This window comes from Rana temporaria, chromosome 10 (genome assembly GCF_905171775.1).
Source record: "Rana temporaria chromosome 10, aRanTem1.1, whole genome shotgun sequence".
In the NCBI taxonomy this organism is placed as follows: Eukaryota; Metazoa; Chordata; class Amphibia; order Anura; family Ranidae; genus Rana; species Rana temporaria.
Genome location: NC_053498.1, coordinates 122,066,918 through 122,082,734, shown reverse-complemented (window position 1 = coordinate 122,082,734; position 15,817 = coordinate 122,066,918). Strand labels below are relative to the sequence as shown.

Here is a 15,817-nt window from a genome sequence, read left to right as displayed (position 1 = left end):
TTTTCAGGATATCAAATGCAGTCATATAGAGGTTACAACAAAGAGATACGACTAAAAAGGAGGACAACTAATGTCGCGTACACACGATCGGATTTTCCGTCGGAAAAACCTCTCAAACCGCTCAAGCTTGGCTTACATACACACAGTCACACAAAAGTTCTCTGAACTTTCGACCGTCAAGAACGCGGTGAGCCGAGAAAATGAAGTTCAATGCTTCCAAGCATGCGTCGGAATTTTGCTACAGACGATCGGAATTTTTTCCGTCTGAAAATTTGAGAACCAGCTCTCAATCTTTTGTTGGTGGAAAATCTGACAGCAAAAGTTTGATGGCGCATACACACGGTCCGAATTTCCGTTCAAAAGCTCACATCCGACTTTTCTTGTCGGAATTTCCGATCATGTGTACGGGGCATAAGGAGAAAATTTGGTTCTGACTCAGCAAACAAGGTAAAGCTGGGAACTATGACAAAGTGGTACTGGGTGCAAGAGTGTGGTAAGACCAGTAGAGAATAAGCCAGTGTGGCGACGATTGATGAGAATGGTGGGGATTGGTGACACAAATGTTAACAATAATACATTTAGCTGTCCATTAACATGTCCTACACAGGAGAGATGGCCACAAAACCTTGGATGGGAAAAAAATCACTTCTAACCATTTTCCATCGAGGAGATATTTTAGACTTCCAGAGTCCCCTTACCGTGATTCGTTCATCTTTGTCACTAATGCGGGTATTTTCTTTCTTCCAGGATATGGTGGGCTCAGGGTGCCCTCGTGGAGGGATGCACTCCATTACTGCCGGTTCTCCTGCTGCCACCACGACATCGCTGGGAGCCTGGCGAAAGTCATCCCGTAAGACTGGAAAACAAAAGAGAGACTCCATCAGACCAGCGTACGGTGAAATACATTCCCATCCTTCAAAGTCCAAAACTAGAAGAGCACCACCAGTGTCACCAGTGTCAAAATTATATTATGTTTACTTTGTATAAAAGTACCAGTAGCAGCGTTCAACCAATCGCCATTCTCCACTTTTCAGAATACGAGTGATTTACAAAACTTGGCAATCCCAACCCGTCAAAGTAGGGCGTAAAATCATTCAAAGACAAATTTGTAATAGAAATCTCCAAAGTTGATACAAATTTTTCTACCATGATGGTACCTATAAGAACATTATGCTATGAAGACCAACTACAGCCCGGGTGATGTTTTTCTGTTCACTGTTTGTAATGCATTTCACTTAATCATGGCTGACGGAAGACATTGAGAAATGCACGTTTGACCTGTGACCCCCCCTAGAAGGGACATCTGCTGCACACACTGGGTCAGATCCGCCCCCTCTGACGCTCAGCCCAGCAGCCACGTGACAGGTCTGAGCCCGGTCAATGCACATCTGTCCGCAAATGTCTGCTGAGATGACAGATGAATTGTCCTAAGCACTTATGTAATTAGCTTTATTGAAAGAGCTTACAAGGCAGAAGAGGGAAGTGAGCACTAAATGTTTACCACCGGCCAGAGGAAGCGCCGTCCACACAGCGGCAACAAAAAAGAATGAGAATTGAGGAAGAGGGCTGCGTGGTGCCTACTTTATAGGATGGTTCCCATACTGGCCTGAACGTACCCATGGGTTATAATTTACAGTAGTCTGATGCATTGAAAACTGGCAGCATGCAGCATTGGGCAGAGCTTGGGTGGAGGTACTGTGGTCAGCAGCAGCGTCTTGCAGCACTGGGGTTCTGGGTCACTCCCCACAAGAAGTGTTTTTCCAATGTTTGCTGCAACCATCCAAAAACGATACACACCGATCATTGTCCCAAGTATGCATGTTGTCAGGAGGTTCGTTATTTCATTTTCTAAATAGGTTCCTTTAACCACTTCCATGACGGGCACTTACGCACCTTCCTGCCCAAGCCAATTTTCAGCTTTCAGCACTGTCGCAATTTGAATGACAATTGCACGGTCATGCTACACTGTACCCAAATGAAATTTTTATAATTTTGTTCCAACAAATAGCTTTCTTTTGGTGGTATTTGATCACCTCTGCGATTAAATTTTTTTGCGCAACAATTAAAAAAACCCCGACATTTTTGAAAAAAATGAAGGCCCAGATCCACAAAGAACTTACGGCGGCGTATCTATTGATACGCCGCGTAAGTTCTACGATGCGCCGGCGTATCTTTGTTTTGTATTCACAAAACAAGATACGCCAGAATGTGGGCTAGATCCGACTGACGTACGTCTTAGTACGTCGTCGGATCATAGGTGCATATTTACGCTGGCCGCTAGGTGGCGCTTCCGTTGATTTCCGCGTAGAGTATTAGCTAGATACGCCGATTCTCAGAATGTACGTCCGCCCGGCGCATTTTTTTACGTCGTTTGCGTAAGGCTTTTTCCGGCGTATAGTTACCCCTGCTCTATGAGGCGTACGCAATGTTAAGTATGGACGTCGGGTCAGCGTCTAATTTTCCGTTGTTTACGTAAAACGTTCGCGAATAGGGCTTTGCGTAAATTACGTTCACGTTGTCTAGGCATTGAGCGGGGGCGTAATTTAATTTCAAAATCCGACGAGATACCGAGCATGCGTCGTTCGAAAAAAGCGTAATTTACGTGGGGTCATGCTTAGTTTACATAAAACACGCCCCCCTGTTCCTCATTTGATTTAGGAGCGCTTACGCTGGAACATTTACGCTACGCCGCCGTAACTTTAGAGGCAAGTGCTTTGTGAATACAGCACTTGCCTCTCAAAGTTGCGGCGGCGTAGCGTAACTATGATACACTATGCCCGCTTAATTTTACGCCTATCTACGTGGATCTGGCCCTAAGTTTTTATTTTTTTCTGTTAATTCTTTTTGTAAATAAGTAAGTTTTCTTCTTCAATTATGGGCACTGATATGGCGGCACTGATGGGCACCGATGAGGTGGCACTGATGGGCGGCGCTGGTATGATGCACTGATGGGCACTCATAGGCGGCACTGATGGGCACTCATAGGTGGTACTGATGGGCACTCATGGGTGGAACTGATGGGCACTGATGGGTGGGCACTGGGCATAGATGGGCACTAAGAGGTGGCACTGATGGACACTGAGGGGTGGCACTGCTGGGCATCATTTTAGTCAGTGCCCATTTGTGGGCACTGATTGGCATCGATTGTGTTAATTGTTTTTTTTATTGTGTGCTATATTGAGCACCGGGGGGCACTCCCTGGTGGTCCAGTGTTGGCATCCGTGGGGGGGCTGCGCTGATAAACAATCAGCGCGAACCCTCCCTGTCAGGAGAGCCACCGATCGGCTCTCCTCTACTCGCGTCTGTCAGACGCGAGTGAGGAAGAGCCGATCAACGGCTCTTCCCGTTTACATCGTGATCAGCCGTGGTTGGACACGGCTGATCACATGGTAAAGAGCCTCCGCCGGGGTGTCAGACTGACATCCCGCATCACCGATCGCCGTGCTGCGCGCCCCCACGGGCGAGCGCCGGCATGTAATCCTGCAGGACGTCAATAGACGTCCAGTCAGGATCTCACAACCACTTCCCAGACGTCAATTGACTATTGACCGGGCGGGAAGTGTTTAAGCTAGTGCATTGTTGGTTCACTTACCTTTTCCTTCAATTTCCCTTCTAAATGTTTTTTTTCTTTGTCTGCATTTCTCACTTCTTGTTTTTCCTCAGTAAGCTTGTCCGGCAGACTAACCCCCAGCAAGAACAGACCGGATGATGGGGGCAAGCTTACCGAGGAGGAACAGGAAGTGAGAAATTCAGACAAAGAAAAAAAACATTTAGAAGGGAAATGGAAGGAAAAGGTAAGTGAACCAACAATGCACTAGCTTAAAGGAACCTATTTAGAAAATAAAAAACGAACCTTTACAACCCCTTTAAGAACTCCTTTGAGCTAGAAGCCAAATTAGAGGCAAACCCAATCATCTCAAATATAATATGAACGTTGGTAATATCATTTCAAAAGTTGAAGTTTTTCATTTTTTTTTTTGCAAAATCTTAATTTTTCACAATTGTACAACAAAAATTATCCAGAAAGGAAAATCTAGAAAACTGAAAATGAAAGTAAAATAATATTTTTTATTCTGTGGCTTTAAATAAAATATTCCCTGGTGATCCTGCCAGGAAGGTCCTTGTTCTGACACTTCTTTTCAAAGGGTGACAACGCTCTGTCCCCATCTTCTAATTATGCTCCTGCGTTGTCACCCTGTCACTCAACACACATTACACAAGCGCAATCTACTATTGTCGCCACCAGGAAACTGCATTCGTCCACAAGAACTCTCCAATACGATTGGTTTGTATCACAGAAGATGATGAATTTCACTCTTATAGAGAAGATAAGTATTAAACAACAATACGGATAAATCTCCCAGACTGGCCTTGAAGTGCGTCCATGTTTTATTTAAAGCACAACAGCTGCAGGTGGTTTTCCTATTCCTCGCCGATTGCCTGCAGACACACACACTTATGTCTGGAAACGCGCCAGCTGTAATGGGCTCTTACTGGGAGGATCTCAGGGCCTCCTGTACACTGATCAATGGCCGTACAGGCTGGACTGGAATGGTAAAAATACCAGATGACTGCGCAGGCAGGTGTTACCCTTTGAACATTTCCCAGAATTCTCCATTTTTTTAATATGGAGGTGTTGCCATGTATTTCACACCACAAATACACACTCCAGTTCCGTTCCGCATGCTTTTCTGCATGTGCGTTTTTCATGGGTTCCGATGCACCTCCAGATGCTTTTATTCCCCCTAATTTTTATTTATTTATTTTTTACTGAACAGTACTGAGGCATTCCGGACTGTTTTTGATGCATTTTACTGCGTTCTAGTACAGTCCAGTGCAGGAAATATGCAACATATTCTGCTTTTTTTTTTTAAACTGGAACGCACTGGAACTGACCGCACTGATGTGAATTATGCCATATACCGTATTTGCCGGCGTACAAGACGACCCCCTAATTTTCCAGCAAAAATTTGGGTTTTGGGATATACGGTACTCACCGTATAAGACGACCCCCTCACTGTGCCATTATACATGCCTTACTGTGCCGTTATTACATGCCTCACTGTGCCATTATTACATGCCTCACTGTGCCATTATTACATGCCTCACTGTGCCATTACACATGCCTCACTGTGCCATTATTACATGCCTCACTGTGCCATTATTACATGCCTCACTGTGCCATTATTACATGCCTCACTGTGCCATTATTACATGCATCATTGTGCCATTATACATGCATCATTGTGCCATTATTACATGCCTCACTGTACCATTATTACATGCCTCACTGTGCCATTATTACATGCCTCACTGTGCCATTACACATGCCTCACTGTGCCATTATTACATGCCTCACTGTGCCATTATTACATGCATCATTGTGCCATTATACATGCCTCACTGTGCCATTACACATGACTCACTGTGCCATTATTACATGCCTCACTGTGCCATTACACATGCCTCACTGTGCCATTATTACATGCCTCACTGTGCCATTATTACATGCCTCACTGTGCCATTATTACATGCCTCACTGTGCCATTATTACATGCCTCACTGTGCCACTATTATATGCCTCACTGTGCCATTATTACAGGCATCACTGTGCCATTATTACATGCCTCACTGTGCCACTATTATATGCCTCACTGTGCCATTATTACAGGCCTCATTGTACCATTCTTACAGGCCTCACTGTGCCATTATTACATGCCTCACTGTGCCATTCCATACCCTGCCTCGACGATCTCCCTACCTTCTCCTGTTTGCAGCGTACAGACGGCGGCCATCCATTATTCAAAAGCCGCGCCTCCTTCTCAGGCTGTTCCGTGATAGGCGGAACACTAATTTTCCCAGCAGAGCCTCTGTTCAGTGTTACGCCTATCACGGATGTCCTCTCTCCGAGGCCGAGGATGAGAAGGCATCCATGATAGGCGGAACACTGAACAGAGGCTCTGCTGGGAAAATTAGTGTTATGCCTGTCTCACAGCCTATCAAGTCTCATTTTCCAGGTCCCAGCTACTGCTGGGTGGGGAGCGGAGGAAGATCACTCCACCAGGGAAGACAAGGAGATTAGCAGGCAGGCAGCTCGCCAGGACTTGCGCCAAGGCAGAAGAACATGCGAGTGGAGCTGAATGGGCATGCGCCCGAAAATGAAGAAATATTCCCTCCGCTCCGACCAGCACATGATCATCAGAAAGGGGCACAGATAAGCTAGTAGGAGTGGCGGAGCGGTGGGGTGTAATTCAGATTTTTTTGTTTAATTCTACACTGACTGTCTTTGAAATTGCTCCAGCGCCAGTTCAAATCCAATCCGGGGACAAAACCGGGGACAGACTTGGTCCGGGGACAGTGTCCTCAATCCGGGCACTGTCCTCGGAAACCGGGGATGTCTGGTCACCCTATCCTATGGAGCCACTCCTCTGCTCTTCCCTCCTCCAAGTTAATAGGATGGCTGGAGACTACACTGTCCACTGATAAATCTTTCCTACGAAGAAAGGAGGTTCAAGGAAGCAGCACTGAGAAAGCAAGAGCCAGCAACATTGAAAGTTGTAAACTACAAGTGCTGGGGTAAGAATTGTATTAAATGTTTATTTTATTTGCTCAATGTGTTAAACTAAAAACGCTGCGGGTTTAATACGACTTTAACCGCGATTTTCTTCTGATCATCAATCCCCGGGCCTGCGCTGCACGGGCTCCAAGGACACAACCAATCCAAGGTGGACGGAAAACTGCAGCTGAATGTCCTCTATAAAAAAAAAAAAATAATCTTTATTGTAATAGATTTTCTCAAGGTGTTTGGCTCTTTATCTAGCGCCGAGTCACGTGGGCGCCGCTGCAGAAAGTGATAGAAGGCGCCCGCTATCTATAATAATAAATTGAATTATTTAAATCAACTGCTGTGACAGTGTGACAGATAAGCTTTTCCGGGGCCGGCTATAATAGTTCATTAAAACAAATTACACATTCTCTAGCAGCAGAGCCCTGCGCTGTCAAAGAGCAAAACCCCAACAAAAGTGATTAATAAGAGCGTCGCCTCGCCAAAGACTCCGCCACAGCGGCAGGTGACAGAGAAACATGGCTTTAATTCTCCGCCATCTCCCAACAACAAGAGAAAACTTTATTTATCAGGATGAGTAATGCAAGGACGCTTGCAATTAAACCATTTCATTTAAATGATGGCACTGGCCTCTATTCAATGATATATATTATATATATTATCTTCTATTTATCACTCTGCACAGCCGTCCAATCATTGGGATGGGAAATGTGCTCAGTCCAGCCAATGGCAGGAAGTACTGTATGTAAATATAGGGGCTGCTCATTGTAAAGGAAATGTCAGTGTTTTTGTGTGTAATGAGGTTATGTGATTCAAGCTCCATTGAATGTTCATTTTAAATCAGCTTAACCAATTAAGCCCCGGAAGGTATTACCCCCCTAATGACCAGGCCATTTTTTGCTTTAACTGACAATTGCGCGGTCATGCGACGCTGTACCCAAAACAAAATGTACGTCCTTTTTTCCCCCACAAATAGAGCTTTCTTTTGGTGGTATTTGATCACCTCTGCGTTTTTTTTTTTTTGCGCTATAAACAAAAAAAGAGCGACAATTTAATAATATAAAAAAAAAAAACACTATGGCCCGGATTCACAAAGCACTTACGCTACGCCAGCGCAAATATGCGCTGATGTATGTGAATCTGGGCCAATAGTTCTTACTTTTTGCTATATTAACCAGTTCCCTACCGAGCCATAGTAATATGACGTTGGCAGGAACTGTCTCTCCCTCAGAGTGGATGTCATATGACGTCCTTTGCATCACGGCCGCTAGGGGGTGCGCAAGCCCGGCGGCCGCGATGTCTGCCGGGCACCCACGATTGCCGGCAATCACGGCAGGACCGTGGATCTGTGTGTGTAAACACACAGATCCACCTCCTGTCAGAGGTGAGGAGACCGATGCTGTGTTCCCAGTACAGAGGAACACCGATTGGTCTCCTCCCCTTGTGAGTCCCCCTCCCCCTACAGTTAGAATAACTCCCAGGGAACATATTAACCCCTTCAGCACCCCCCAGTGTTAACCCCTTCCCTGCCAGTCACATTTACACACAGTAATCAGTGCAGTTTTATAGCACTAATCGCTGTATAAATGTGAATGGTCCCAAAAAACGTGTCAAAAGTGTCCGATATGTCCGCCGCAATGTCACGGTCACAATAAAAATCGCAGATCGCCGCCATTATTAGTAAAAAAAAAAAAAAATGCCATAAATCTATCCGCTATAACTTTTGTGCAAACCAATCAATATACGCTCATTGCGATTTTTTTTTATCAAAAATATGTAGAAGAATACGTATCGGTCTAAACTGAGGAAAACATTTTTTTTATTTTTATTTGATATATATATATATATATATATATATATATATATATATATATATATATATATATATATATATATAATGTTATTATTATTTATATATATATATATATATATATATATATATATATATATATATATATATATAAAAATACTAATAACATTTTTTATATATATATATATATATATATATATATATATATATATATATATTGTGTCTGTCTGTCTGTATGTATGTGTGTGTGTTTGTTTATGAAGCATAGTGCTTTATCTAAGTAAATGTCACCGAGGTTTTACACCTACTTTAAATGAGTATTTTTGCAAGTTGCATGTCATCTCTCATCTGTCACCTGGTCCCAATGCAATTACTGCAAGGGGCGCCGGGCAAACAATAAAGAAGCGATTTCCAAACAGCAGCAGAAATGAACCAATAAAAATGTGCGTAAAAAAGCACAATAAAACAAAACATTAAAGTATAATGAAATGGATAAAACCGGAAATAAAAGGGACACTTTACTGCTGAAGTCGGTTGGTCGCAAACCTGTCTCGGAGGAGCGCGCCGCCCCATAATCCCGTCACCGCATATTTACTAAACTGCATCCTGAACCGCTTCTTATTGCGTTATAAATTCCACCCTTTAAAGCGTTTAGAACCCAAAACACGGTCATTAGGCGGGGATGGCGAGAGCCGCATGTAATGGAACGGAAATCAGGCTTTCATTGCTGACCCCCCGGTCCTAACCCAGATATAAAAGACACAGATTAATAAATCTCTGTCATCATTCGTTAAATGCAGACCATGCAAGTGCCTGAATATTTGGTAATAGCCTCTTGTAGCCCCTGTACAGCAGAGCTCAGACTGAAGAAGGAGCCAAGCAGTGCTGATAAAAAGCTCATGTGTTGTCAAAATGGTAGCTTTGTATTACACAGACTGTCACTTGGTGCATCTCCATGTTATGTGCATTGCATTAGTGCGCTTAAAAATGAATGACACTGCAATGAACGTTATGCATTACCACAACGTGGAGGTTTAAATGGACCCTCAAGGACCCACGTGGATAGCCCTGTGCGGGACAGCTTAGTAAAAATGTGACTGTCCCGGCAAATCCGGGACAGTTGACAAGTATGATGTTATGCAAGATTATCATAGGGCCCCCAAGCACTTAGATAGCCCTGTGATGTGTTTTCTTGTATTACATAAGAAAACACATTGGGCTAGATTCAGCAAGCATTTACGGCGGCGTATCTCCAGATACGCCGCCGTAATTTCAAATCTGCGTCGACGTATCGTTACACTGATTCTCCAAGGCAGATACGTCTAAAAAATAGGCTTCCTCCGCCGACGTAACTTGAATGCGGCGGCGTATAATTGTGTGCAATATTACGTTGGCCGCTAGGGGTGCTTCCGTTGTTTTCGGCGTAGAATATGCAAATGACCTAGATACGCCGATTCACAAACGTACGTACGGCCGGCGCAATTTATTTACGTTTTTTACGTTAGGCTTTTTCGGCGTAAGGTTGTTCCTGCTATTAGGAGGCGCAGCCAATGTTAAGTATGGACGTCGTTCCCGCTTCGAAATTTGAATTTTTACGCTGTTTGCGTAAGTCGTTCGCGAATAGAGCTGGACGTAATTTACGTTCACGTCGAAACCAATACGTTGTTGCGCCGTACTTGGGAGCAATGCACACTGGGATATGTACAAACGTCAATCACGTCAGGTCATCATAGATTTACATAAAACACGCCCCCCCTTCCACATTTGAATTACGCGCGCTTACGCCGGACCCATTTACGCTACGCCGCCGCAACTTACGGAGCAAGTGCTTTGTGAATACTGCACTTGCTCCTGTAAGTAGCGTCGGCGTAGCGTAAATACAATACGCTGCGCCGCCGTAACTATGCACGCCCCTACCTGAATCTAGCCCATTGTTAACATTTAGCACCATGACACAGGGCTATCTTAGTGCTTGGGGGTCCCACGATAATCTTGCACAACATCATACTTGTCAACCGTCCCGGATTTGCCGGGACAGTCGCGCTTTTTACTAAGCTGTCCCGGGATGGCAGTGTCCAGGGAAGCATCCTGGAACCTGTACTGTGCATTTCTGCTCCCTTTGTACTCAATGGGCCGGATTCTGGTATCCCAGCGTAATGATGTGCGGGCGTAACGTATCTCCGATACGTTACGCCACAAATTAGGGCGCAAGTTACGTATTCATAAAGAACTTGCGCCCTAAGTTACGGCGGCGTAACGTATGTGGGCCGGCGTAAGCCCGCCTAATTCAAATGGGCATGATGTGGGCGTGTTTTATTTCAATTAATGGTGACCCTGCGTATTTTACATTTTTTTTTTTACGGCATGCGCCGTTCGTGAAAGAATCCCAGTGCGCATGCTCGAAATTCCGCCGCAAATCGTCATTGCTTTCGACGTGAACGTAAATTCCGTCCAGCCCTATTCGCGAACGACTTACGCAAACGACTTAAAAATTTCAAAATTCGGCGCGGAACAACGTCCATACTTAACATTGCGTACGCTTCATAATAGCAGGAGCAACCTTACGCTGAAAAAGCCTAACGTAAACGTAAAAAATAGCGCCGGGCGTACGTAAATTTGTGAATCGGCGTATCTAGGTAATTTGCATATTCTACGCCGAAAACGACGGAAGCGCCACCTAGCGGCCAGCGTAAATATGCAGCCTAAGAAACGATGGTGTAAGAGACTTACGCCAGTCGGATCTTAGGCTAATGTCGGCGTATCTTGCTTTCTGAATACAGAAAGAAGATACGCCGGCGCAGCTTTGAATTTACGCGCCATATCTATAGATACGCCGGTGTAAATCCCTGCTGAATCCGGCCCTTTGTGTTTGATTTATAGCATTTTTTCTTATTGTTTTAAATCTATTTTACTAATAAACATATGTTTATTTCTATCAACTATTTATACTTAAATTCTTAAAAGTAGGTGCGTAAATTGGGGCAGGCTGGTAGGGGCCCCAGAGTATCATCACTGATGACATTGAGACCGCCCTGCCATGATGTGTAGGTGGCTGTGTGCTGCCCCTGGCAGCCTTGTTGCCCTATGCCACAGCCTACGTTGGCTTTGTTGGAATCCAACCTCAGATCTGATTGGAGCACAACATCAGGGACTGAAAACCGGACGCGGACGACAGCCAAGCAGAACAAAATGTCAGAGCCGGGCCGGTCTGGTCCAGATAATAAAGACGAGTGAGCAGGTCACCTCTATTGTTCTCCGAGTAATGCGCGTTTCAGGACTGCGATTCACAATGCACCGTGCGGAGCGGAACAATGATGCCGGAGTTACCATGGTAACACGCAACAAGCCCATCATATCAACTAGGCAAGAAAGCGAAGGGAAGGGGGGGGGGGGGGAGTACAAACAACTCGGGGGCAGTTAAACTACACATCTTTCATTTATGGCGCAGGACCTGCGAGCTGTAATATGTGCAGAGACAGGCAGACTCTTATTAACAAGCTCTGATATTGTGTAGATGCAGCTTTTCTGTAGACGCCATCTCCCGGGGGTACTGCCAACGTACTCTGCATTCACCTTATATCTGCGCACGGCTTTGATACTTACTGTGCAAATCCAGAGATGTTCACCCTGAGCATGCCTCACCGAAACGGGGGCCATTCACACCTGTGTGTTTGTGGAATCGCACGATAAAATGTGTATTGCTACAACACACCTGTGCTATGGGCTGTGCCATTCATGGACCCCAAAACATCATACAAAACCCAATATACCGCAGTGTGCCATGTTGCATATGCTGTGCTCCGGTGTGCTACATTGTTACAGATGAAGGCAGCATTTTTAAACCATTGTGGTGTTGGCTGACCATTCATACTGAATAGGCTGCTTCACCACAACATGGTAATGTGAGCCAAAACACACGCCAATGCATGTGCGCTAACGCACCACAACAGATCATGTGAATCCTCAGAGTCCGCACTTATATTGAGTGCCCATCAGAGTCCGCACTTATATTGAGTGCCCATCAGAGTCTCCGCTTATATTGAGTGCCCATCAGAGTCCGCACTTATATTGAGTGCCCATCAGAGTCTCCGCTTATATTGAGTGCCCATCAGAGTTTCCGCTTATACTGAGTGCCCATCAGAGTCTCTGCTTATACTGAATGCCCATCAGAGTCTCCGCTTATATTGAGTGCCCATCAGAGTCTCCGCTTATACTGAGTGCCCATCAGAGTCTCCGCTTATACTGAGTGCCCATCAGAGTCTCCGCTTATACTGAGTGCCCATCAGAGTCTCCGCTTATACTGAGTGCCCATCAGAGTCTCCGCTTATACTGAGTGCCCATCAGAGTCTCCGCTTATACTGAGTGCCCATCAGAGTCTCCGCTTATACTGAGTGCCCATCAGAGTCTCCGCTTATATTGAGTGCCCATCAGAGTCTCCGCTTATACTGAGTGCCCATCAGAGTCTCTGCTTATACTGAGTGCCCATCATTGTCTCTGCTTATACTGAGTGCCCATCAGAGTCTCCGCTTATATTGAGTGCCCATCAGAGTCTCCGCTTATATTGAGTGCCCATCAGAGTCTCCGCTTATACTGAGTGCCCATCAGAGTCTCTGCTTATACTGAGTGCCCATCATTGTCTCCGCTTATACTGAGTGCCCATCAGAGTCTCCGCTTATATTGAGTGCCCATCAGAGTCTCCGCTTATATTGAGTGCCCATCAGAGTCTCCGCTTATACTGAGTGCCCATCAGAGTCTCCGCTTATACTGAGTGCCCATCAGAGTCTCCGCTTATATTGAGTGCCCATCAGAGTCTCCGCTTATACTGAGTGCCCATCAGAGTCTCCGCTTATACTGAGTGCCCATCAGAGTCTCCGCTTATACTGAGTGCCCATCAGAGTCTCCGCTTATATTGAGTGCCCATCAGAGTCTCCGCTTATATTGAGTGTCCATCAGAGTCCCCACTTATACTGAGTGCCCATCAGAGTATCTGCTTATATTGAGTGCCCATCAGATTCTCAGCTTATATTATGCCCATCTGTGTCCCCACTTATATCTAGGATTGTCCATCAACCCCCCCCCCCCCTTACATTAAGGAGTTCCCATCAAAGAACCCACCTATATCCATTAGTGCGCATCAGAGATTCTGCATCTAGAAGCACCCTTTAAAGTCTCCCCTTACATCCAGGATATGGAGTTTCCATCAGAGTCTCCGCCTATATCCATTAGTGCCCATCAGAGTCCTCCCAATCTTACATCCTAGAGGGCCCATCAGAGTCCTCACTTATATTCATTAGTGCCCATCCGAAGTTCCGATTATATCCAGGGTTGCCCATCACAGCTCCCCTCTTTCCCCCTTACATCTAGGAGCACCCTTAAAAATCTCCCCTTACATTCTGGAGTGTCCACCAGTATATCCCCCCTACATCCAGGAGTGCCAATCAGGGGGATTGAAGGACTAGATGGCACCAAGGTTCATAGGAATTCTCTATGATATTTAGCGCCATCTGTAGGCCATGTGTGGTACTTTTCTTTTTTGTAGGGGCATGTCTTCAGTTGGCACAGTGGAGGGCCAACAATGCATAGGTGACCAGGAATTTCAATGGTAGCCAGAAAGTGTTGTTGGCCCTCCACCGAAAATGTAAGACACAACTGGAAACTGGACAGGATCCACTGGTAACTGCAAAGGGATATAAAAGGAGGTAACAAATGGCCATAAAACCAGCAATTATTGAAGTCTTACCTTGTCCTTTGACAAGTGATCAGATTCTACACCCTTTGCTCATTTTATTGTAGATCTAGATGCAATTAATTTTTTTTTTTAGGATTTTTAGGAAATCAGTCAGTAGACAGGACAACCCCTGTCAGGCAGGCCTTCACTTTCGGATGGGATACATGAGATGTCCGGACCATCCGCGGTCCGGCTCCGGAAGATATGACAGATGAGATCTGACTGCTCCACGCTTTCCATGTTTTCTACATATTTTTTTTCGTGGCTTTAATCAACCCCCTTTAATAAAGTCTCAGCAATTGAGATCTGACACTAATTGTCTGTCAAAAATCCAACACCATCCAGCCGGCGTGAACAAAGCGCCCGGCATGCTCCCCCGCGCCCTGAAGACGCTTCCCCCGTATGTTTAGTATTTTAATACACCAGCGATTTCTGCAGGGAATAAATTGGGGCCTCAGGTAACGGTAGACAGAGGGGAAAAAAATAAAAAATCATCTTATGTCAACATGTCACCGGCCGGCTCTGCTTCGCCCACCGTAATTGAATTTCTGGCACGCCGACATGACCTTTATGTCAATGAGTCTCCCAATATCAGCCCACCTCCACTGCGGATTTAATTAGTGTTTGGGAAGACTGCGCCATGGCTGCGTGCTTCATATGGGTGAGAATGAGGCGAGAATGTTATTTTGTGAATTGTAAGTATTAGAAAATATTTTAAATCTGGATCCTGACAATAGTGCCGGAAAGGGTCCCAGGGGGGGGGCGGCAGCTAGGACCGGACCCTGGAAGTCTTTCGGCCACTGGGGCTAACAGCCGGAATATATACAAAATGAAATCGATGTGTTGTGTGAAGTATAAAGTACAATAATATAGGGCTAGATTCAGCAATGATTTACGCTGGCGTATCCATAGCTACGCCGCGTAAATTCAAAGCTGCGCCGGCGTATCTTCTTTCTGTATTCAGAAAGCAAGATACGCCGACATTAGCCTAAGATCCGACTGGCGGAAGTCTCTTACGCCGTCGTATCTTAGGGTGCATTCTCGCGCTGGCCGCTAGGTGGCGCTTCCGTCGTTTCCGGCGTAGAGTATGCAAATTACCTAGTTACGCCGATTCACAAACGTACGTGCGCCCGGCGGTAGTTTTTTACGTAGTTTGCGTAAGGCTTTCCCGGCGTAACGTTGCTCCTGCTTCTATGAGGCGCACGCAATGTTAAGTATGGACGTCGTTCCCGCTTCGATTTTTGAATTTTTTTTTGCGTAAGTCGTTCGCGAATAGGGCTGGACGTAATTTACGTTCACGTCGAAACCAATACGTAGTTGCGGCGTACTTGGGAGCAATGCACACTGGGATATGTACACGGACGGCGCATGCGCCGTTCGTAAAAAACGTCAATCACGTCAGGTCATCACACATAAAACACGGCCCCCCTTCCACATTTGAATTACGCGGGCTTACGCCGGCCCCATTTACGCTACGCCGCCGCAACTTACGGAGCAAGTGCTTTGTGAATACTGCACTTGCTCCTGTAAGTTGCGGCGGCGTAGCTTAAATACGATACGCTGCGCCGCCGTAACAATGCGCGCCCCTACATGAATCTAGCCCATTGTATATAGTTGTGTTCATGGGTTGGAACACTAGACGGGAAGACCCAACCAAGTAAGACAATCCCTTCTAGTTCCTAGTGCCTGAAACATGTTGAATCCACAATGGGTT

The 15,817-nt window shown here is 45.5% G+C and overlaps 1 protein-coding gene across 3 annotated transcripts in view; it reads right to left on the bottom strand.

The window, feature by feature from the left end:
* Positions 1-15,817, bottom strand: part of ROBO3 (roundabout guidance receptor 3) — a 414,329-nt gene that overhangs the window by 69,430 nt on the left and 329,082 nt on the right. For all 3 annotated transcript variants that reach the window (XM_040326160.1, XM_040326161.1, XM_040326162.1), the window contains exon 3: positions 699-856. In XM_040326160.1, the coding sequence (XP_040182094.1) occupies positions 699-856 (158 nt within the window). The remainder of the gene's footprint in view (positions 1-698; positions 857-15,817) is intronic.